At 36.9% G+C, this 25,783-nt stretch overlaps 1 protein-coding gene across 12 annotated transcripts in view; it reads right to left on the bottom strand.

The window, feature by feature from the left end:
* Positions 1–3,922: 3,922 nt before the first annotated feature.
* Positions 3,923–25,783, bottom strand: part of PPHLN1 (periphilin 1) — a 182,178-nt gene continuing 160,317 nt past the window's right edge. For all 12 annotated transcript variants that reach the window (XM_077753216.1, XM_077753221.1, XM_077753213.1 and 9 more), the window contains one exon: positions 3,923–6,414. In XM_077753216.1, coding sequence (XP_077609342.1) covers positions 6,220–6,414 — 195 coding nt within the window. In that variant the 3' untranslated portion in view covers positions 3,923–6,219. The remainder of the gene's footprint in view (positions 6,415–25,783) is intronic.

Raw genomic sequence — 25,783 nt, 5'->3', positions numbered from 1 at the left:
CTACGGTAGCAATCTTATTCTTGAATCTCTGAACATCCTATAAACAAAGCTGAAAAGGTGTTAACTATGCTTGATTAATCTTGGTTCCTAGAATGGGTGAGTTGAATTACCAAGCTCCTTCTACTTAAATGGCTCTTCTCATACTCTACCATAGGTCCAGGTCCAGTGGCCAAAGAGCCAAGTCCTGGGCTACGCCGCAGTCGTGAGGATTGTAACCCTACGTGCTACCTGCCTCATAAAAACTATCCCTGATGAATCTCAAAGGGGTTTTATAAAATAGCTCCTAAACAGAAGTCATAGGAACGAATATGGAAGGCAGTAGCAACTGAGGATAAAATGAAAAACAAGAATCTACTGACTTGGGATTGGAATGTTCTGAAAAGTTTTTTATAAAATTATTTTTCTACATCACTCATTACCTTACACATTAACTGCACATACATCAAACAGCCAGTGTGTGCTAGAGTCAGGATTTTAACCTACTTCTGAATGACCACCAAACTTTTCACTTTTTGCAAGAACACTGACTTCAGAGTTGAAAGATTTGGGTAAACCTCTGGTCTGCCACTTCCAGCTATATGACCTTAGGCAAGTTATAACGTCTCCTGCCCTTGACTGTAAAATGAAAATAAAATCTTCACTGGCTTATTATATGTGAGAAGTGTGAGTCCAAACACTAGAAGGGTAGTTCTAACCTTGTTCACATAGTGAGATAACTGAAAACTATGGTGTTTCTCAGAATCCTATGAAGTATTTTAACCTACATCCAATATGGTACACTGGCTTCTACTCTAAAGAAGCAGAATACAAAGTTTGAAAGAATAGGAGACTTATGCCAAAGCAGGGCTAGTGCCATACCCCTGGCCCCAGCTTACCGAGGTGCGGGGCAGGAGGTCTCCCCACCTCAGGACAGGGACGGGCCACGGAGGCCGCGGGCCTTGCAGAGGTCGAGCCACTCCACGGGATAGATGTTGAGGAAGCTCCGTCTCTCCTCTTGGACTCTCAGCAGGGGGAGCAGGCGGCTCCTATGTCATAAAGAAAACGGGATTCTCACACAAGGCTCACCTCTCAAATGAGTATGCCCTGGAGTGTTTCCAGACCACCACCCACTGGGTGTCATCAGGCTGTGGTGGTGGGAGGCCATGCCGGCGGGAGCCCTCAGACTGCTAATGCTTAGTCCTATCTAGAAAAGGAAGGGGGAGGAAATCAAAAGCTTGAGCACAGAACAGATACTTCGGTCTGGTAAGCTCCAGCTCTGCTGGACTCCATTTTCTCTCCCCTCCCACGGCCCCCCACAACACACAATGCACATACACTTTCCATCCACTGGGGGCTGACCCTCTGGCCTCAGAAGCCTTCTCCACCTTCCCCACCAGGCAAGCACAGGCTGTTGGCAGAGGAGAGAACGTGGCATCTGGTGACAGGGAAACCCAGTTGGCTGTGCTGGACTCACTTGAAGGTACTGCAGACATCTGGCCAGTGTGTCTTTCTCAGGGGTTTGACCACAAAGGATGGACTCCTCCCACTTGGAGGATGAAGGGACGACACACTTTCTGGTCACTGGATCCTCTCCCTTTCCCCAGGCAGCTTACCCAGCCTTACCCACGCAGTGAACCCTCGCCACTCTCAAGGAAAAAAGCAGGGTCTCCATCTTTCTACCCAAGAGTAGGGGTGCCAGCGGGTACCCCCAGGAACTGGGCCCTGGGCCAAGAGGGACTTTTGCTGAAGGTGCAGACCTGCAGGCTGTATGGCCAGTCAGCCAGGGCAGCTCTGTCCCCTCTCCATGTTCCAAGGATTCCAACCAGGAAAAACGTGCCAGTGCCTGGGCAGCCCAGGCAGTGGGTACATACCTCACGCGTCCTCTTGCAGCAAGTGTCTGTGTATGTTGTGGTTTTTCCTATTTGATATGTTCTCAAATGTTGGTATTTCAGTGAACCTCTACATTTTCACACACACACACACAGAATGAAAAAAAAAACTTTAAGCTTTATATAATTTTAGTGATAATGGTCTAACGGTAGCACACTATTAATCTGTGGAAGAGAGCTCAAAAAACAATGCTGTATTATCAGGCTGTCTCTACTGCTATACAAATGTGCATCAGGCTCTATTGATATTTGTCATCAAGTGAGATTTTAAATACAACTTGGAATTAATTCAGTGGACTGGCAAAGCCTTCTTAAAAAATTGTATGTTTAATTTTTAATTGTATACCCAACGTGGGACTCAAACTCACAACCCCAAGATCAAGAGTCACATGCCACACCGAATGAGCCAGCCAGGCGGCCCTTGGCAAAGCCTTTTATACACTCAGTTCCCATTACCCCAAGATCAATTATTACAATGGAAAGGCAGGACTAGTACAGCCTGCTGAGAGCCAACTTTAGTGAAGCTAACTCTGAAATACCATTTGCATTAATTTGAACAAAAGGTGAGCTGCTAACAAAAAACCAATAATGTGGCTTAAACAGTGAAGACATTTATTCCTCTGTCGCACAACAGTTCAGTACTCCATGTGGTCATGTAGGGATCCAAGTTCCTTCCATCTTGTGGTTCTGCAGCAAATTAAGGGTGAGTTGCTTTAGCTACTACTTGGAAGGGATAAAGACAGAGTACGGAGGAGCACATCCACTGTCCTAAGGATCCCAGCCCAGAAGTACTTTCACTCAAATTCCATAGGAATGCACTCAGTCACTTGGTCACACCTAACTGCAAGGGGAAACACAGCAAATAAAATCCTAATTAGCAGTCATGTGACTCAGTTTCAACTCCATTAAATGAAAAGGGGGAGAAAAGATTCTAACCAGAATCTTAGTTATTAGCCCCCCTTCCTCCTCCCTCTCCCCCACCCTCTTCACTGAATTGAGGACCATCAGTGCTCTCCAGAGAAAAGGCAGGAAGGTGATGGTAAGTGTACAGAGTATAACCTGCAAACCCTAGTCTGGCAAGCAGAGTGTGCCAACCTGAGCAGCATTACAGCTGCCAAGTCAGCAGGGTGGCTGGATGCCCTCCACACTGAGTACCATCCACCATGAATCCTTGATAAGATCACAGTCTCCAAAGTTGTCACCAAAGAACTGTCAGGGCCTTCTTTGGAGTTTAGGATCCCTTGCAAGAAACTCTGAAATGAAGCTGAAACCACTGTGTAATATCTGGGGAGAGTAAGCGGAGTCCTTTCTGAAGGGAAGCTGGGCTGCCCTTTCATCAAGAGGTTCTGGATCTATAAACTGGCTCAGAGTTAGTAAGTGGCTGAGGGGCTGTGAGAAATCAATGTTTTTGGCAAGAATAAATACAAAGGTAATATTTTCAAAGGTAGTATTTTCAAATCTCACATTCTTGAATGATAAGAAAAAGGATAAGGCTACAAATACTCAAAATCATGCTTGCTATTGTTAACCTATCTCTTCCTAAGCTTGTCCCCTAACATCTTTCCCAACTAGCTTCGGTCACACAGGCCTCTCCCTTTCCCTGCACCATTCCCCTCTTCCTAGACTTCCATTACTTTCCCTTCTCTGCCTGAGTAAGTCTTATTCCTCCAAGACCTATGGTCAGATGTCACTTCTTTTGTGGTGTCAAGGAATACAGGTGCCTACAACATTCGAAACTGTGCTAGGAACCAGGTCCCAAAGACATAGCTCCTCCAAAGGTTATATAAAGAGGTAACATTTAAATCCTACAACTCCCTGAAACGCAGATTCATAATTACACAATTGCTGAGCACTGTGCGTGCTCAATCTTATCTAATTGCTGGCTCAGCTCTCAAGACTCCGTAAGTCACCAAAGTTAGTCATTTCTCAATTCTTCCATCCTACTGTTGAGTGGGTAAATTGAACACTGAGTAAACCTGCAGTAAAGAGTAATAAAAATCTGCATTTCAGGGAAAGACTTTAAGCCTGTTAAAGAGAAAAAAAAGACAATCCCATTATTTAAACCTGGTTGCTTTATTTTGCACTTTTAAAATTCACAAAAACCTTCACAATATCTGCTTTCCCCCTGTTGATCATCAAGGCTTTATGGTAAGACAATGAAAAATTTATCATATCAACTGGGCATACTCAAAAACAATGGATACTTTACAAACTAATCAAGAACATTTTGCAAAATACACACTCTCGTACATAATCTGAATTCAACTATCCTAAAACTGGACTTTAAAAAGCTGTCAAAAACAAACAGAATTAACACTGATAAGCCTACCAGAATAATGCTGATGGCAAGCTATAAAGAGCTTTAAATGCTGAATATAATTTGGGGAAGTGGAGAAAAAGAAATGATCTGTTGAACCTACATTTTAATGCATCTGTAAGTAAAACCTCTAGTTTAATGAATTTCAACAAAATGAAAACTCATTTGCCTTGAGGGTAGTTTCTTAACGTGTATTTTTAAACGTGTAACATCTTGACTAAAGGAAGTGAATCCTGGAATTAGAATGTTTAAGGAAAAGAAAAATATGGGGGTAGGGGAGAACCAAGACCAGTAGTACTTTCTTAGTCTTTTCTTTCTAAAGTGGGTAACAAAATCACTGTTCGTAATTAGGAAAGAATACCAGAGATGATATTTAGTTTTAGCTTATGTACAACATCTAAATGGCAAAAATAAGAGTTCAAGACAGTCTCATATAGGAAACTTAGTAATTATGTTCAGTTAGTTTTTACATTTGTGGAATGGGACAATACATATTTTGAGGCCCCCAGATAGGATCCACCAAAATTATTTGTACTGCTGATTCCACTTGTAATATAATTTTTATCTGCTCTGGTGTAGCTCTTTAAATTATCAATATAAGCCACTAAAGATAATTCCAGAATTCAAATGAGAGGAGAATGGAAATGGAAAGAGGATGGGAGGATAATGAAACTGGGTAGTAATAACAAGCATGATTTTTAAGGTTTCCTAATGCCACAGAAATACATATTTTGGCTAAATGCCATTGGGCAGCTGGAAGTGATCAGGAAATGAGTAGACTATCCTAATGGTCCCAGTTAGATTTTTAACTAACCCGTGATTTGGACGACTCACTCATGGAGAAATGTTTACATAGACTGTTTGGTGAGGGGTAGTTGTGCTGGGCTTATTGCCTACTCTGCTTGGTTTCTTTAAAGAACACTTTTGAGGGCTAAGGATCCCTAAAAAGGGCATCACAACAAAGATCCTGTTACAACTACAAACAGATATAAATAAAGGCATAATCTGATTAACAAAGCCATATATAAATGGTTTGATCGTGGATATGTTATCAATGACCTTTTCTTGAGATGAGAAATACTGGCCTGGGGAAAAAAAATGAAACTCCACTACTTCCTCATATTCCAAATTTTTCTATTTCAATGAGAAGTTATTTATCTATTTATTTATTCAGAGCAGTAGGCAAAAGTTTCTTAGAGTATAAGATCATAAAGAACAGTATGAAAGCTCTCTTTGAAAGTGAATGCCTCTCCATCAGAAGTTTTTAAAGAAATCTCAACTTGAAAATAGCTCTCATCTTTCATCTCAGATTGCCCCTTCTCTTAGTCTTATACATGACATTGTTTAAGACTCATACATCTGTGAGACTGGTCACGAGTTTCAGCATTATTTTAACAAAAGACACTGAGTTGATTTACTTGGACAATAGGATTTTACTATGGGGTCTTTTTGAGATTTAAGTGCTCTATTTTATCACAATGGGAATTAATCTCAAAGCAAATATTTTGTAAAATACTAAAGTATTCAGTTTATTTGGACAGTATACTTGAACATATTAAAAGTTACAAAGCCTAAAACAAGCAACAAGTCAATAAAATCACAACTTAGAATTCTAACGTTTTCACATGGTATCACGGACTATGAAATGCAAAAAGACTATAAATGTTTAAGTGGAATGATCTCTAACCTATAAATTACACTAGTGTGACCGAAACAAATGATCGCATACTACAGAAGACTACGGAAAATGAGCTGTTCTCCAAGGCTGCTTTTTCAAAGCTTGAAAAATTAACTGACCCATCATTTTAGGGGGATAAAAGATAAGTATGGATTAGGCGGCTCTACATGTAGATTTAAAAAATTCTAATTAAAATATCTTAGACTATTTTAGATGTTTTAGATGTTTATTTGATACTGGAAATGTGGTCGACTATCATAAAGTATTTCTCTTCATCACAAAAATTCTATATATTAAGGATTTACACAATCCAAGAAAAAAAAATCTAGAAACATTTTTGTTGCCTGAGCAATTTTCTAAAAAGGCTCTCCAAAATCTTGACCAGAGGTGTCGTACTCCGCAATGAAATGTTTGAGTTCTTCAACACACCGCTCACCTATTTCATGTAAATTCTGTCTCAATGCAAACTGTATAGACTTTTCTAGTGAAGGGTCTTTTTCAATCAGCATTTTCACAACCATTCCGAAAGTTTCACAGTCTTGTCGGTAAACCTAGAAAGGTGAAATACACTGTGGTTAGCTAAAAGTAAAAGTAATTAGCCAAACAATGAGCTAGTGCAGTTCGCAGAATTATGATGCTAAAGTCAAAAGGGGAGACACAATACATTTGAACCTTCCTCACCCTTGAGTAGTTAACTACTGTTAGATCCTATTTAAACTTCTATTTCTGAGATTTGCTGATAATGAGTAGAAAAACATTGATATATCACATCACTGACTGTAGAAGTTAGGAATGGCATTTGTCAGCGTCAGGCAGTCTACTAAAAGGACATCAGCCTACAGAAGAGAACTAAGAACAAAGGCTTGCTAGGTAAGGCACATTCACGCCTTTACTCATTTGGTTGTGTGGAAGAAAAAAGTTTCTGAGCCCCTAACTTTACATTATTTGTCTGAATCAAGACCAGACGACAAATTCAAAATTCTGCTTAGTATACAACAAACAAAAGACTAAAAGTATCTATTTGAAAAAACTTTTCAGGGTGCCAGGTAGCTCAGTCAGCTAAACGTCCAACTTCAGCTCAGGTCATGATCTCATGATTCGTGAGTTCGAGCTCCACACTGGGCTCTCTGCTGTCAGCACAAAGCCCACTTTGGATCCTGTGTCCTACCCCTCTCCCTGCCCTCCCCCATCCTCTCTCTTGCTCTTTCACTCTTACTCTCTCTCAAAATAAAGAAACTTAAAAAAAAGTAAAAGCAAAAAAACAGAAAAACAAAAAAACTTTCCAAGTTCTATTTAACCACATTTAAAGTCACCGAGGCAGAGTTAAGATCAAAACAATGTTAAAGACGCACGTTCATGTATATATGTGTATACATGTATATGTATATAAACACACACACACAGGTGTCTACATGTATATATATTTTCTACCTCAATATGTGTATTTTACTATTTTACTTCAGTATGTATAAATAATCTTTATCAGTGGCAATTAGATATTTTTTCCTGTCCAAAAATTGCTAAATATTCTCACCAGTTTCTTAATTTGTAGTCAGAAAATGCAATTTAGGTTTCTTTGCTCTTTTTCATACTATGTAATTCATGTATTGAAAGAAAAATTACAGTTAAGTACACATGAAAATTAAGTGAAATACAAATTATCAGATTTTAAAACAACTGTTACATGAATTTTAATTTTTCTAAATTTAATAAAATCAATATAACATATTTATTCTCTGAAAAAGGATTTTGTTCATTTTGAAAACCTTTAGAAAGAAGTGACTTGAGACATTTGGCTTATGAGTTTTTATTTCTCTAATGATTACTACTAGTTGTTGTGGTAGTTGCTGTTATTATTTTTTAAAAGTCTGCAATATTTTTTTACCCCTTAAAAACAGCTACTTAAAGAAGAATATTTAAATTCTGACTCAGTGCTAGGTTGCTGAATTATACTGAATTCCTTTCCTTGTTCTTAAAAACCATTCCACAAGCCCCAAGGAAATTAAAAGAATAAGTTCTTCAATGAATACAGAACAGCCCCCCAACATGTTTTTCTAAATAGTGATGAAATATACTCATAGAAGCCATTAAATGTAATTCTGCATTTATTCCAGTTTATCCTAAGGTTTATGTGGCCCGGAATCGATACCACTACTCTAACAAACCAACTGAGCGAACAGTATACTACTCACACGATACTATATATGATGGCAAGGCACGAGAGCACACTGGCTGGTTTAACAAACACTCAGTCCTGAAGTCAAGCCAAAGCAGTCCCCATGGGGAAAGTCAGAACCATGATGTTTCAGTCTTAGTGGAGGTAAATTCCTTACCAAACCAGTCAGCCCACATAATAACAGCATTCTAACATCAACCACAGGCCTCAGCAGACCACTTTGTGGGTGGCCTAAATTTTACAGGCTTCTTTATAACAGATGTAGTAGATGAGGATAATGTTACACTGTGAATTAACCTGCAGATTCTTTAATGTAAATCTGTTTTACCTAAACTGTAACTCTTCATTTAGCATATTTACTGAACATAAATGTGGTGCAGATTTGCATATCAAAGATTAAAAACACATTAAAATGTGTTTATGCACTTATTTAAACTGTAAGCCACTGTCACTCTGGAGACAAGATAATAAAGCATTTAAAGACGATTTTATTTTTTAATTGTAAGTCCTTTTTGAATTATTCATTGAAACAGGCAACTTTTTGTACATTAGCTGATGAGAACAACCAGAACTGCCCAAAGCAATATAATTCTCTATGAAAGGGGAAATTTTCTAAAAGACTGTTTAAAATGTACTGGTTGGGCATTAGACAGGAAATAATTAGTTTTTTGTTAAAGGAAGAGCCTCACCCTCCAACATTTTATAAATAAAATTCACAACTGTCAGAAACCTATTTCCGAAATCTGTTCCACAGTAAACTCAATCTCGAACAGGAAGGGTGTAGTTATCTGTAGGAGAGTTTGTTTGCTTATGGTCCCTAGCTGGAAATGCATTAATAATCTTCAAATCTGATATCTACAGGCCACACAGGAAGATTTTTTTGTTGTTGCTTTTCCCCCCTGATTGAACCTCATCAAAATGGGAAGCAGGTTAAAGTATGGGTGGGGTTTACATAAATTGCATAGAAATGCAGTTAAATTTGCCAGGATAATGAAAACACTACCCAAATGTGGTTTCACACAGTACTTTATTACCGTGGCCTGTGATAATAATTAAATTCTCACATTCCTAGAAGTAAATGAATATGACAAAATAAAACTACCAAGGCTTTTTACGATTAACTATGCTGTACAGTGACTGGAAGAACAGTATCTAGTAAGTCTGTTCTATCTACAATTGCTCATAATGACATAAAACTCCTCTAAAATGTGTATCATGTAGTCCTTACCTTTGTGCCCACAAAAAGAGAAACCAAGAATTAAGTCAATATAAATTGTTAGGAGAATTTTCATTTCAGACAAACCATCTTTATCATTTGCATTAAGGTTCTCTAAGAGCACTTTGGGGGAATGGTAGAGATTACAGATTTGTGCTATGTAATACAGTAGCCACTAGCCAGCCACAGGAGGATACTTTAAGTTTAGATATATATGCATATACTTATTTAATTATTAAAATAATAACAGGGGAGGTAACGGGGTTAACTGTGGAAGTCAGATGTGCATATAGCCTTAAAAGGCTGGAGCTTCAAATGAAAGCAATGATTTTCTCTATTGTTGACGCCTTATCATTTCATATAATTTCCTTTATCTGAACTTATTTTATCCAAATGCTCCATGTCCTGTTTTAGGAAGATCACATCCTAGTGGGATAAGTAAACAAAGACAATTACAACAGCATAAAGAAGACATTTAGGTGTAGATGGTGGTAGGAAAGCCAGAAAGAGCAGAGAAGTGATTCTAAGAGCAGGTTTATCGAGTTTGAATCCCTGCTAGGCTGCATAATGGCCTTCATACTCCTGCCCCTAAGATGTCCATACCTAATCCCTGGAACCTATGAATATGTTACCTTACATGGTATAAGGAATTTTGCAGATATTATTATGTTACAACTTTTGGATAGGAAAATTATCCTGCATTATCCTGGTGTGCAAAATGTAATCACTGGAGTCCTTTAAAAAGGAATGGAGAATCAGAAAGAGAGAGGAAATGTTACCACATAAACGAAGGTTGAGTGATGCATTTTAAAGATGGAAGGAGGAGCTACCAGTCCAGGAATGCAAGCAGCGTCTAGGAACTGACTGCTGAAGGCAAAGAAACAGAGTCTCCCCTAGAGACTCCAGAAGAAGTGTAGCCCTACAGACACCTTGATTTGGTCCTGGTGAAACCCATTTCATACTCTATATATTTTTCTCAAGCTTACATGAAACATTCACCAGAACAGAACACATTTTGGGCCATAAAACATACCTTAACAGATTTCAAAGAACAGAAATCATACCAAGTATGCTTTTAGATCACAATAAAATAAATTAGAAATCAACAGAAAATAGAAAAATCCCAAAACAGCTGGAGATTAAACATACTTCTAAAATCACATGGATCAAAGAAGTCTCAAGAGAAATAACATATTTTGAACTAAATGAAAATACAACTTATCAAAATTTGTGAGATGCAAAAACAGTACCTAGAAATGTATAGCATTAAATACATTTAGAAAAAAGATACAAAATTAATAATCTAGGAAACTAGAAAAAGAAGAGCGAATTAAGCAAAGAAAATAAAATTCCAACTTCTGCTCAGGCAGAAATTGTGAAGGTGGAAACAATAAAAAATGAAACCAAAAGTTGGTTCTTGGAAAACATAAAATTGGCAAATCTCTAGTCAGGCTAACCAAGAAAAAAAGAAAAGACAAAGCTTATTAATATGAAAATTGAAACAGGAGTCATCACTACTGATCTTCTGGACATTAAAAGGATAATCAAGGAATATCATGAATAACTCTATGCCCACTAATTTGTTAACTTAGATGAAATAGACGGATTTCTTGAAAAAGACACAGTCTACCAAAACTCAAACAAGGAGATACAGATAATTTAAACAAGCTTACATCTATGAAAAAATTTAATTAACCTTACAAAACAGAAAGCACTAGGACCAGAGGGTTTCATTGGTGAATTCTATTAAACACTTCAGGAAGAAATGATACCAATTCTCTATAATCTCTTTGAGGCCAGCAAGCAAAACCAAAGACCTTACAACAAAGGAAAATTACAGACCAGTGTCTCATGAACGTAGATGCAAAGAAAAAAAAAATTCTTAACACTAATATTAGGAAATCCAAGAATATATAGAAATAATTATGCATCACAACCAAATGAAATTTATTACAGGTATGTAAGGCTTGTTCAACATCCGAAAATCAATTAATGCAATTCATCACATCAATAAACCAGAAAAGAAAAATCACAGGGTCAGAATAGATGCAGAAAAGGCATTTGACAAAAGTCATGACAAATTCATTTGTGACAAAAACTGCAAACTGAAAAAAAGGGTATCTACAAAACTTAATAAAGACAATCTACAAAACCCTAAAGCTAACATTACAAGTGAAAAAGTAAATGTTTTCTTCAATAAGGAACAAGACAAGTATGTGTGTTTTATCATTCCTATTCAACACTGTACTGGAAATCCCAGTTAATGCAATAAGACAAGAAAAGGAAATGTAAAGTCTACCAATAGAAAGAAGATATAAAACTGTATTCACAGATAACATGACAGTGTATAAGGTCCCCAAAATGATGAAAAACCTACTGGAACTATCAAGTGCTTAATGGAAAACCTACCGGAACTACTAAGTGCTTACAGCAAGGTCACAAGATTCAAAGTTTACATACAAAAGTCAATTGCTTTCCTATATACCAGCAATGAACTATTAAAATTTGAAATTAAAAACAGCACACACACACACACACACACACAGAAAGTATAAGTTTAACAAAATATGTAGAAGATCTCTATGAAGAAAACTACAAAACACTGATTATTAATAAAAACAAAACAGTTATCAACAGATATATTCTATATTCATGGATTGGAAGACTCAATATTGTTAGGAGAAAAGCTCTTCCCAGCTTGATCCGTAAAATCAATAGTCACTATAAAAATCCCAGCTAGTAATTTTTATGATAATGACAAACTAACTCTAAACTTTATGTAGAAAAGCAAAAGACCCAGAATAGTTAACACAGTGTGAACAAATAATAACAAAGTCAGAGGACTGACATTACTGGACTTAGTATAAAGTCACAGTGATCAAGACAACTTTAAGCCTTACTATAAAATGATAGTAATCAAAACTATTAGGCATGGTCAAAAGAAGACAAATAGATCAATGGTACAGAACAGAAAGCCTGAAATCAACTAACACAGATATAATTAACCTTTACCAAAGAAGCAAAGGCAATTCAATGGAGAAAGGAAAGTCTTAAATAGTGTTGAAACAAATGGGTAATCTAGATACAAATCTTGTATCTTTCACAAAAATTAACTCAAAACGGATCATAGATGTAAATGTAAAATGCTTTTACATTTATTATATTTACACTTACTATATTTACATTTTACTATAATACTTCTACTAGATAACAGAAGAAGAAAAAATCTAGATGACACAAAAAGCATGTTCCAAGAAAAAAAATTGTTACACTGGATTTCATTAAAATTAAAAACCTGTGCTTTGTGAAAGACACTATTAAGAGAATGAACAAAATACAGACTGGGAGAAAATCTTTGCAAAACAAATATCTAAACAAAGTACTAGTACCCCAAAGTATACAAAGAACTCTCTTTTTTTTTTAATTTTTAATGTTTTTATTTATTTCTGAGAGAGAGAGAGAGAGAGAGAGACAGAGACAGAGACACTGTGAGCAGGGAAGGGCCAGAGAGAGAGGGAGAGAGACACAGAATCTGAAACAGGCTCCGGGCTCTGAGCTAGCTGTCAGCACAGAGCCTGACGTGGGCGACGCGGGACTCGAATCCATGAACCATAAGATCATGACCTGAGCCGAAGTCAAACGTTTAACCGACTAAGCCACTCAGGTGCCCCTACAAAGAACTCTTATAACTCAAAAATAAAACAAACTTGATTCAAAAATGCTCAAGGGGGCATCTAGATGGCTCAATCGGCTGAGTGTCCAACTCCTGATTTTGGCTCAGGTCATGATCCCAGGGTCATGGGATCAAGCTCCACATTGGGCTCCATGCTCAGTGTGGAGCCTGCTTGAGATTCTCTCTCTCTCTTCCTCTGCCACTCTTCCCCACTTGTGTGTACTCTCTCTCTCTCTCTCTCTCTCTCAAATAAGAAACAAATAAAAAGATAAATTTAAAAAATAGAAATAGGCAAAAGATTTGGACACCTCGCCAAACAAAACATCTGGATGGAAAAGAGGCATATGAAAAAATGTTCAATATCATATGTCATTAGTATACTGAAAATTAAAACAATGAGATGAGATACTACTACACATTTATCAGAATGGTTACAATCCATAACAATGGTGACTGCAATTTCTGGTAAGAATGTTAAGAAACAGAAACTCTCATTCATTGCTGGTGGGAATGCAAAATGATACAGGCTACTTTAGTAGACAGATTAGTGGTTTCCTACAAAGCTAAACTTAAAATCGGAGCATATGATCCAGCAATGGTGCTCCTAGTTATTTCCCCCAATGAACTGAAGACTGTGTTCATGCAGAAACCTGCACACAAATATTTACACCAGTTTATGCATAACTGCCCCAAACTGGAAGCATCCAAAATGTCTTTCAGTAGATGAATGGATAAACTGAATTACCCACACACTACAATAAATTTTGGTGATAAAAAGAAATGAGCTATAAAGCCACAAAAAAGAAGAACCTTAATGGTTATTGTTAAGGCAAAGAAGTCAGTCTAAAAGGCTACCCAATGCTTGATTCCCAGTAAATGACATTCTAGAAACTGGCAAAACTATAGGAACAGTATAAAGATCAATGGTTGGTAGAGGAGAAAGCAGTAGAAGGGTAAGTGTACATGGCATCTTTAGAGTGGTGAAACTATTCTGTATGATATTGTATATCAAATCATAATTTTTCATTTGACAAAATTCACAGAACTATAGAACACAAAAGAGTGATCTCTAAAGCAAACTATGGACTATAGTTAATAATAACGTATTGATACAGTTGTTAGGATTGGCTAACCAGTATCACAGCAACGCAAAATGCTAATGAGAATGGAAGGAAGCTCAATGAAGGAGTATATGGTAACTTTCTTACAATTTTATGTAAACCTACAACTGCTATAAATAAAGTCTATTAATTTTTTTTTAATCACACAGATGAAAAAAAAGGGGAAATTACTTTGTCCAGTCTCAGTTTCAGGACTTACAGACCTGAGTATGCAGTTATAATGATTAAATGAAATAATAAAAGCACTCAGAATAGTGCCTACTATATGGGAAGCATTTATGTTAGATATAGGGATGCTGATGATGAAAGAGAAGAAACATCTGTTCTCTCTAGAGAAGGGAATATTAGAATACGGTACTGAACTGATTCTTTGAACATGAGAGGTTCATTCTAGGAAAACAAGAAAGAGGAAAAGGAAACAGCATTTAGGGGGAATTCAATGGGTTCGGCATAGCTAGAGTGGTGAGTGTATTCACTCTTCAAGTAGATCATGAATAGCTTTTTTTCCAAAGAGGTTAGACTTCAACCTATAAACTGGCAAACAGCAAATGAAGAAAGAGCTACAAGAAGGAATTGGATCCTTTGGATATATCAGGGATAGAAAATGGCTAAGTATCAACATCAAGGGATCCTGAGAACCTAGACAATGAATGTCACATGATATATTAAAGAAAGGTGAGATAGAGGCTTTGTAGCAATTAAGAAGCAATACACAGGGGTGTCTAGGTGGCTCAGTCGGTTAAGTGTTGAACTTTGGCTCAGGTCATGATCTCACAGCTCATGAGTTCAGGCCCCACATCAGGCTCTGTGCTGACAGCTCAGAGCCTGGAGCCTGCTTCAGGTTCTGTGTCTCCCCCTCTCTCTGGCCCTCCCCAGCTCATGCTCTGTGTCTCTCAGAAATAAATAATTTAAAAAAAAATTTTAAAGAAGCAATACAGATATAATAATGTGAGGAAAGAAAAGTGGAAGGTTTAATTTTTTTTTATTTCAAGAGGGAGGGTATTGGGAATGGGAGATAAGTTCAATATCATAGTATGTAACTGAGGTACCTGTCAAGAAGCGGAGTCTGGACTTCAGAGAAAAAATGAGAGGAGGAAAGGAGGGAGAAAGACAGGGAAGGAAAGACTAAGGTTGAGGGGAAGGAGATGCCAGTTGAGACCATGGGAGTTCCTTGAAATAAGGAGTAAGTTCTTTCTAGCCCCAGTGTCTGGTAGAAAGTAGATATTCAGCAAGGTGCCTGAGTGACTCAGCAGTTGGTTAAAATGTCTGACTGGCTCAGGTCATGATCTGACAGTTTGTGGGATGGAGCCCCATGTCAGGCTCTGTGCTGACAGCTCAGAGACTGGAGCCTGCTTTGGATTCTGTGTGTGCGTGTGTGTGTCTCTCTCAAAAGTAAATAAGTGTTAAAAAAAAAAAATTAAAAAAAAAAAAAGAAAGTAGATATTTGGTAAATGTTGAATAAATAGCTAAAGTCTGCTCTGAGAGGAAAAGACAGCCAGAGTAGACAACTAAAAAAGCACCAATATCAGGGTGCTTCTGTAAATCAGGCAATTAGGTGGGCAATTCTTGGTTTCAGCTCAGGTCATGATGTCATGACCAGTTTGTGAGTCTGAGCCCCACATCAGGCTCTGTGGGGACAGGATTCTCTCCCTTTCCCTCTTTCTCTGTCCCTCCCATGCTTGTGCGCTCTCAAAATAAACAAACTTAAAAAAGATTAAAAGCACCAATATCAGCCAAAGAAGAAACAATAAGCACTCTCTTCAGCCAAACTAGAAGAGATGAAGGCACAGGTGCCACAAAAAACATTTGTAAAAGAAGGACACAGTCAATCAAATGTCAGAGAAAAATCAAAGCTGCTGACAACATATACTGATTAGACTGGGAAACTAAGGGGTGGCTGGTTAGCTGCAAGAGCAGTTTATTGGCATGGTGGAGATTAGAGAGCTGTGCTGTTCCATACAGTGGTAGCCACCAGCCATATCTATTTATACTTTAATAAAAAAAGCTCAAAACATTCAGTTCCTCAGCTCCTAGCCCTATTTCAAATGCTAGTGGCTACCATACTGGACAGGGTAAATACAAAAAATTTCCATCAACACAGAAAATTCTATTAAGCAGTGTTAATACAGATGATAGAGAAGTGGAGGAAAAAAGGTAAAGATGTAGTGGTAAGTGCTGACCTGGTAAATTAAACAATATATATTTGTAATTATTTTTACCATTATAGTGTACATAAAAGCTTACACTTTTAAAGGAGCATTGTGAAATATAATAATTACTATGTGTAAAATGTTCTACAATCTTTTGATGAAATGTGTATAAAAATGTGAGTTAAAAAAAGAAACTCCAATTGAGGCTTAATATAAGAGGAAATATGCATAATGTCTAATGTGTTGATGAGGTCAGGAAAAAGTAACAGCATACTGATGTTAAATACTGGAGACAAATTTAAACCCTTTAATTTGGGTCTATAGTAATGTAGAAGGTGTCAAAACTATTGTAATCTATGTTGCTGTTTGTGCTATATTAATAGAAAAAGATATCTTTGAGACTTCCTCCTCAAAGTTGCAGCCCCGCTGGCTCTTAAAAGCACAGCTCCTGACAAGAACACTGGTGGTTGCTAAGAAATGCATTATGAACACATGGATTAGTTCTCAAGGGCCTTACCTTCAATATATAGGTACAATTATTACAGCCAAATAAAAGTAACTCCAAAATTAATGATAAAGTAGAATAATGCTACAAACTCTTAGCAGTCATTGTTTGTAAAATTCTCATCCATAAATACAGATTTATAAGTTTATAGGATTCAAAGGTTAATAATACATAATTTTTTACCATTTCTAGCTTATTGATCCTTTCAATCATAATACACTAAATAGACAAGAATAAATGAAGTAATTCCAGAGTATACACAATCTTTCACAATGCCAAAAGCAGATCTCAAAGAGATTAAATAGAAGAACTAGGAAAGTCTCAAATTAATAACAAATGAAAAAAGTTGCAAAGGAAATACGTGAAGTTTGATGCCACTTATGTATGTTTTAAAAAGTTTTAATTTAGGGATATATACATATATACTAAAAACAGAAAAAAAAACATACACAAGAATGACAACTCTAAGAAGGAAAAGAGTTGCAGAGGTTTGAGGGAGGCTTTATATCTGTAATATCTTATTTCTTTAAAAAGAGAAAAAGCCACAAATAATGAACTCTACTTAATGATATGTATACTGAAGAATACAGGGAATTAAAGTACACTAAGATTTGCAACATACTTTGACATGAATCAAAAAAATAAGATGAATTACTGGATGAATACAGGAATGGATAGTAACAAGGCAAATAAAATGTTAATTATAGAATGCAAGTAATGAGTGTATAGGTGTGTACTTTAAAATACCTAATATTTAAAATTTTTCATAATAAAATGTTAAAGGGGGAAAAAATCTAAAGCAAAGTAGGCCCAATAGTAGGTATATGGTTCTGATCATCTCAGCTTATAAATGAAGATGGGTCTGTTTTACTTGGACCCTGGATGACAGATACTAATGAATCTGTAAATGCAGATACAAATTTGAATGACAGATAACTGCCAGCCAACTAGAAATTACCTACTATGTGCAAGGCACTGGATTTGGTCAATAATATAGCACACCCTGCTTAGAGACCTTAAATTCTCGTAAAAAGAGTAATAATACATTTACAATAACCATAAGATAAGGCAAAATATAGTGAATGTCCTAGAGAAATACAAATTAGTATAATAATGCCAAAGGGAAGATCATTAAAGGATTAAAAGCACTGAGACAGTGTTGGCTCTTTCAGGCAACCTGGAAGCTTGGAAATAAAATAGCATAGTAGTGGCGCCTGGTTAGCTCAGTAGGTTGAGCTTCTGACTCTTGATTTCGGGCTTGATCATGATCTCATGGTTTCATGAGTTAGAGTCATGGTATGAGAGATCTAAGAGGAGCAACCTCTGCTCATCCACTTACCCTCTGATAGGAGAGATCTGTCAGCAGGAGCAACTAAGTTAAGTTACCAAAACCCCCTTGACTTCCTCCCAGTTCATTTCCAGCAAATGAGGCTGGAGCGAATCCAGTATCAAGGTTGCTGTAAGTCATGCAGATGCAGAAAAATGGCTCAGAACCTAAAAGTTTTAGCAGTTACCAAGACCAATCTTTAAGTCCTCTGAGAGGGCTCACCATGTAGGAAAAATTCTAGGAGAATGGGAAACAATCCTAGGCAAAGGACTCTATGACTATAAGTGGTTATGGGTTATAAATTTAAAGGGTTTTCTGTTTTGTTTAACAGCATTTAGAATTTCCTGGCATATGAGAAACATTTAAGTCACTGGCAACATTTTCATATAGCCTTTTACATTATTTTATGTAACTGGAACCCAAAAATAACTCTGGAATAACTACCCCATTTTATAAAAATACAGAACACAGAGATTAAAGGGAGTTAGTTGTAAAAAGTATGATACAGTCTGGGTTTCTAATTTACCCTTTATCATACTGCTGCTATAATCCAACAGAATTATTTAAATCCAAGATAAAATAAAGCCATGATTGAGACAAAGATAAATTAATCTTTTAGGTTTTGAAGAATGGTGTAAAGAAAATGACTTGGAGGAGTCTGGAAGGTACATTACTATTATGAGACAATGAGACATCACTGGCATGTATATGCTTCATGTCTATATTGTATCATTCCTCTAGTAAAATCTGAAATTTGGGATTGTTTTCCCATATAGTTTCAAGGATGATACTAAGACAGACTGACAAAAAAACAGTTAAGGGGTGCTTGGGTGGCTCAGTCAGTCAAGTGTCCAACTCTTGATTTTAGCTCATGATCCGAGGGTCACAGGATCAAGCCCTATGTCAGGCTCTGAGCACAGAGCCTGTTGAGATATTCTCTCTCTCTCTCTCTCCCTCCCCCCACCTCCCAACCCCCTTCCCCACTCTCACTTGTGTGCTCTGTAAAAAAGAAAGAAGTCTTTAAAAAAATAAACAGGTAAGATCAGCTATCTTCCTCAGGCTGAGGAAAGCACTACTGTTCTGTAAGGTACTTAAGCTACGGTTGGTGAAAGAGTGGTTTATGGTTGAAAGGGGACATGCCCAAAGTATTCTGCAGGCGAAGCTAGATCTTATTTCTTATTTCTTTCTCCCCAAGTGATTCAGTAATCCAGGTACACTGACTCCATCATTCCATATCTTTCATCATTAAAATTCTATGCTGAAAAACTGACTTTAGCGGAAATCAGTTTTCCTACTATGAAATTTCTTCACGTCCCACACTGAAAATTAAGTTACGGTTTCAGCATACATGTGTTATTGTGCTTTTTTCCTTTTCTGTTTTCTGTGACATTAGCATGTACTACAGGTTGGAAAACCTTTCACTTTTGGTACAATTACCACAGTAGTATGAATTTTCAGCTCAAGATAAAGAAATCCTTGCTAATGTAATAGTTTTGGGGGAATTTTTAAATGTTTGCCATAGTCTCTTTTTAGTGAAGATGATGGGAGTGGGGTTGTTAAGAGGTCACCAAACCAAAAGGTGCCAGTGAAGAGTCAGGAAACACAACGGCGGGCAAGATTACATGTACCCTATGGATAGGCAGCCTCTGCAGTTTCTGCTTATTGTCCCTTCCTACCTCACTCCCATCCTAAAACAGGTCTCTGACAGCTATATTTAAATGAAAAAGAGATTTATAAGAGAGAATTTAAGGGATGTTGGTGATAAAGAGGAGTCCCATGGTGATAAAGATGAATTACTACATTATGAATCAGGTTTATGACGCTGATATTGACAAGGAATATAGGAAGAATGGATGTTGGTAGAGTGGGAAACACTGGGGGGGGGGGAATGGAAATTAAAAAGGAAGAGAAATTGTTTGGTGGCCTTCACTTCTAGACTCCAACCCTGGTCTCTGCCTTTGCCCCATGAGAAATTCTTATAAACCTTCAATACTTTGCCTTTACTTGCTAAAGGTAGTTTGACTGGGTTTTGCTACTTGTAATCAAACGGGACTTTTTCAAGATACTGAGCATAATAGCCTGCTACATGGGACAGATGTACCTAGCCTTCTGGACTGGGTGGCAATCTGTGAGCAGCAAACGTCTGGGCAATTACACCTGCACAGCACTGCAGTGTATCAGCTCATCAGCAATGCTTAATACTGGCAGGAATGCCAAGGTGATGGTATAAATCTATTTTCTCTTCAATGCAACTGGAAATCTATCAAAGGTGCTTCGTAAGTTTTATCCGATATAAAGATAGGTACACTTTTCCATGGTTAGACCTAAATTACTACTAATCCTTGGAGTTTCCACTAAAAATACAGCTCTTGTTACTCCTACTGAAAAAAAAATTATCTGCTTTCAGCTCATCATATGCAAGTGTAAGAAATAGAATATTATCGGTCTACTTAATCATACATCCATAAAGAAGAAGCTTTTCAATTATGTAACATGTAATACCATTATGAATGCTTCTAAAATGTTTTTTCTTCCCAGAAGAAAGGAATTATTCATAACTAACACAAATAACATGGCTTCATTTTAAAGAGGAACTACAGGATTAGGTATACTATAAGTAGGTGAAATTAATATTTAAAATAATTCATTATTTTACTTTTATCTCTGAAGGCATTGTATACAGTGGGAAAAGTCCATAAACCCCATTACATATAAATGAAAATACATATTTTCAAGGTCTATCTGCATCTTCTAGTCTATATTTTTAATACTAAAATTTACAGAATAAAATTGGTATAGGATTTAAAATTAATCTTGATCTATCCACCTGACATTACAATAAGGCTACAGATGACTTCTGAGATTACACTGAAGTTCCTCTCAAGAATCAGAGACATACTTATGACAAAACTGTACATAGAAATGAACAGCCCGTGCTAGATCATGATGTCCTTGTTACATCAGCCAATTACACTGTGACTTCTTAAGCATAAAATGCTCAAGATAGTGTTATTAAATTTTGGTAAAGATACAAATAAATCTGATTCTCGATAAAATTTTATGAAGACAGAATTCAGTTATAGCCAAGAGTTTGAGGCAGGAATCCAGTCAAATGAAACTTCTTGATATTCTTTACAGATAATTTTAGGTAAGCTGGTATTACTGAATACAACCAAATATTTCTATTTATTTGAAATTCTGAGGGTAAAAATGATAATACTATAATTATAAAATTCTATTGGAATCCTAATAAACCTTACCATACATATTTTAATACGTAGTATATTTATTAAAATTGTTTTTTAAAGATGAGTTACTATTTAAAAGTCTATGCTTTTAAGTTACAATTTTTTTTTTTTTTTTTTTTTTTCTGGGCTGGGAAGATGGCTATGACTAGAATATATTTATAGGTAGAATAACAGGGAAAACCAGAAATGAAATCTTTGTTTGGATTAGCAGCACTGAACATTGGATTGGTTCAGATAAAATACAGGTCAAAAGGCTGACCACCTCACTTCAAGAGCCAAAAGAAACAATACACTGAGGTATCCCCTTTAACCTTACTTTGTGCAAGATTACCATGTGCACATGTAGATACAACATAGGCAGAAATTTTTCATATAAACACATCCTGGAAAAATGTATTGAACCATTTCTTTCCTCATGCATATTTTTAGTGTTCTATGTCACTAAAAAGCATAAATATAAAAATGTGGCTTCACTCTATGAGAGTTCATTGTGCTTCATGTTACAGCATTTAAAATCCAGAAATTAATATTTATGGTTAAGACTTATTTCCTGAGCACACACTAAATCATCTGTAAAAATTAATTGCTAAATTATTCTACTTTTATTTTTTTAATTTTTAGAAAGACAGAGAGAGCATGTGAGCTGGGGAGAAGGGCAGAGGAGAGAGTGCGAGGGAATCTTAAGCATGCTCCACACTCACTGTGGAGCCCAATGTAAGGCTAGATCCCAAAACCCTGGGATTATGACATAAGTGAAAATCAAGAGCTGGATGCTCAACTGACAGAGCCATCCAGGGGCCCCTAAATTATCCTATTTTTAAGAGCGACTGCTTAAGAGCCCCTGCATGGAGCAGTCAGTTAAATGCCTCAGTTTGGCTCAGGTTATGATCTCCCAGTTTATAAGTTCAAGCCCCGCATTGGGTTGTGCTGACAGTAAGAAGCCTACTTCAGATCCCGTCACCCTCTCTCTCTGCCCCTTCCCCACTTGCTCACTCTCTCTCAAAATTAAACATTTAAAAAATAAATAAAAGGGACTGTTTAGCACATTTTCAGAGGTACCACAGTGCTGAAATCTGACTCTCTTATGCATCTCTTTATTTCTTGGATTTGCTATTTCTATAGTCACAATATTAAAATGGACCGAACCAACACAATCCTGTTATAACGCTGCAGAATTGTTTTGCTTCTCGTCTTCTTATTCTAAATGGTCCCGCTCACAGACACCATTATCCTAAAGATGGAACCCTTCTCAGAATACTGCTGCTCTGGCTCCCAAGACCTGGCCCAATTACATTCTTCAGTAAAGTCTTAGCTACTAAATTCTCTCCTCACTCACCAAAATACCATCCACTGTACCTTTTTCAGTATTTTACCTGCTCTCATATGCCATCTGCATTTACTTGGTTGCTTTTCTAACTTAATTTCTTCAAAGTTTTAGGACGTCTTTCACAAAGAAAGTTTTTACAGAACAATTCTTCAGATTTCTCTAAATATTTAAGAAATGTATGTTTCTTTCTGTACTTCCTACCTCCCCCATTAAAGTGAGGGGAAAAACTATTCTGCTTCCTTTGTAACTGTCTCCCATGAAGTGTAAGGTTGGAAACAAAATGGATCATTATCTTTGATTTTTAAAAGCTTAAAATCCTATACTCTGCCCTTGGCTCAAACTTTATTTTGGCCATCCTATCCAACTGATGCCATTATGCAAATTCCTTGAGATTAGTAAATGAATCTGTTCACAAGGGCTGTCAATAAACATTGCTCCTTGATCAAGTAAATATCATAATTAACTTTTTGATAAGTATTATAACAAAGGTAAAATATAATAAACAAATGTTCTGGGAGTGCTTGAGTGGCTCAGTCAGTTAAGCGTCCAACTTCGGCTCAGGTCATGATCTCATGGTTCGTGAGTTTGAGTTCCGCATCAGCCTCTGTGCTGACAGTGCAGAGCTGGCTAAGGATTTTCTCTCTCTCTTTCTCTCTCTCTCTCTCTGTCCTTCCCCCACTTGTACACACTTGCTCTCTCTCAAAATAAATAAACTTAAAATGTTCTGAAATCAAGTGGGGAAGAAAGTTTACAATATAAAGTCATTTTAAAACAGTGAAAAGCCTAAAAGAGTATCTTGAAAAATATCGTAATTACTTCTAAAAATACACAGTCACCTCAACTTTTAAAATATTTAAAATGTAAAGATCTTGGCTCAGGATTGCTTTTTGACAAATAAGACTTCCTTGTAGAAGAATTTTTTTTTCTGTAGGTTGTGTAAAGTGACTGTCAATCCAAAACACAGACCCTATTTTGGTTTAAATACCTAATTCCTGTCACATAGATTGACAGCATTCTATTACTTTGGGAGTCCCAAATCTAACTAAATCATCTAAAATTTGGTCTAAAGTTATTTTTCCCCTGTTTGGCAATCATATTGTAAGAAGAGAACAAAATTTAATTAGAAATACCCTGTTTCACTGTACATTTATATAGTTTTTCACTACTAAAACTAAACACCAAAGGAGAAAAGCCAGTTTTTAAAAAAAACTATTATACAAGGAGGGGACACTGGGTAGCTCAGTCAGTTAAGTGTCTGACTTCGGCTCAGGTCATGATCTCAGGGTTCCCAAGTTTGAGCCCCACATCAGACTCTCTGCGGTCAGTGCAGAGCCGGCATCAAATCCTCTGTCCCTCTCTCGGCTACTCCCACGCTCATTCTTTCTCTTTCAAAAATAAACATTTAAAAAGACTATTGTATAGAGAGAAGTTTCAAAATGTCTAAAAACATATATGCTTTGTCTTATGCAGAAAACAAAACCAAACAACACTTACATACACACATAAAACAAATCCAAAACTTAAAACAGAACTTGTCCAGAAATGGTAACATTCAGGGTGACACACTATTTAAGAAGTCAAAGAGATTGTGTATTACTAAAATAAAGCAATAATTAAAAAGTGAACATATATACGTAAAACAAAAGTTCCCAGTTCTGCCTGTCTCCATTGTGTAGATGTGACAGGAAAGCTCTAAAATTCTTCCTCAAACACTGAATCATCTCCAGTGAGTCAAGCCAGTGTTTATCTCATATAGCTCAACAGTGGAGCAGCTGCATTCTGTCTTCTCTTCCTTTTAATGGCACTTAAATTATTTCAGGTTTAGAGACAAAAGAAGCCACATTAAATTAGAACCAAAACACAACTTTAAAAGTCAAATTGTGACTGTAACATATTTCCCGTATTTCTGTTACACACACACACACACACAAACCCTTTTCCTCACATACTGAACACTCTAAACTCTCTGTATGGAAATCAGATTGAACTATATTTTCTTAGCCTTCAAGTCATGATATGTGGATAATTACACAGTAAAAACTTCAAACTCAAATCCTTTGCACAGTAAGAATCAACTTATTATGACCATGAGGAATGAGCCATTCATATCCACAGCTATGCCTAAATGGAAGGAGAAAATGTAAAAAATTACCATAGATATAATTTCTTATCATTTTCTTTCTACAAAAGAAGTAATTTCTTATTCATACTGAACAACCTAGATGTAATTTAAATATAATCAATCTTCAAAACCAACACAAAAAAATCAGCCTTAGGCCCTTTTAAAAATCCCCATAGATGCAACTACTATAGAAAGGTAGGCTCATAAACATTTTATTTATTTAGTTTTATTTTTTAAAAATTTTCTTAATGTTTATTTTCGAGAGAGAGGAGGAGACAGAGTGTGAGTGGGAGAGGGACAGAGAGAGAGGGAGACACAGAATCTGAAGCAGGGTCCAGGCTCTGTGCTGACAGCTCAGAGCCTGACATGGGGCTTGAGCTCACAAATCGCGAGATCATGACCTGAGCCGAAGTCAAACGCTTAACTGGCAGAGCCACCCAGGCACCCTGGCTCATAAGCACTTTAAGTGTCCAATTTTATTTTGTCTTACTTTTTAAAAATATAATATATAGAAGGAATAAAATTATTAATGAGGTGGGAAAAGTATATGGCAGAGTGATGGAGATCATGGATTTTAGGTTTACGGAGTCCCTAAGGTTTGTGTTGTTAAGTGTCCCTGGGCACTTAATTCTGTAAGCTCCAGTTGCCTTATTTAATTATTTATTTATTTATTTATTTATTTCAGAGAGAGAGAGAGAGAGAAAGAGAGAGAGCGCGCGTGCGCGAGCGAGCGAGCAGGGGTGGGTCAGAGAGAAAGGGAGATACAGAATCTGAAGCAGGCTCCAGGCTCTGAGCTGGCTGTCAGCAACAGAGCCTGGTGTGGGGCTCAAACCCATGAAACTGTGAGATCATGACCTGAGCTGAAGTCAGACGCTTAACCAACTGAGCCACCCAGGCGCCCCATTCCAGTTGCCACATTTGTAATGTGGGGACTGTAACAGTAACTTAGTTCACAGGCTTTTGTGAGAATCAAGTGACAGATCAAACATAAAGTACTTAATACTGAGAAACCATTCACTCAACAAACATTTGAGGACCTAGTATGTATATGCTCT

Source organism: Crocuta crocuta, unplaced genomic scaffold (genome assembly GCF_008692635.1).
Source record: "Crocuta crocuta isolate KB4526 unplaced genomic scaffold, BGI_CrCroc_1.0 scaffold30, whole genome shotgun sequence".
In the NCBI taxonomy this organism is placed as follows: Eukaryota; Metazoa; Chordata; class Mammalia; order Carnivora; family Hyaenidae; genus Crocuta; species Crocuta crocuta.
Note: the sequence above shows the minus strand (reverse complement) of the source record. Positions and strands in the feature narration are given on the sequence as shown.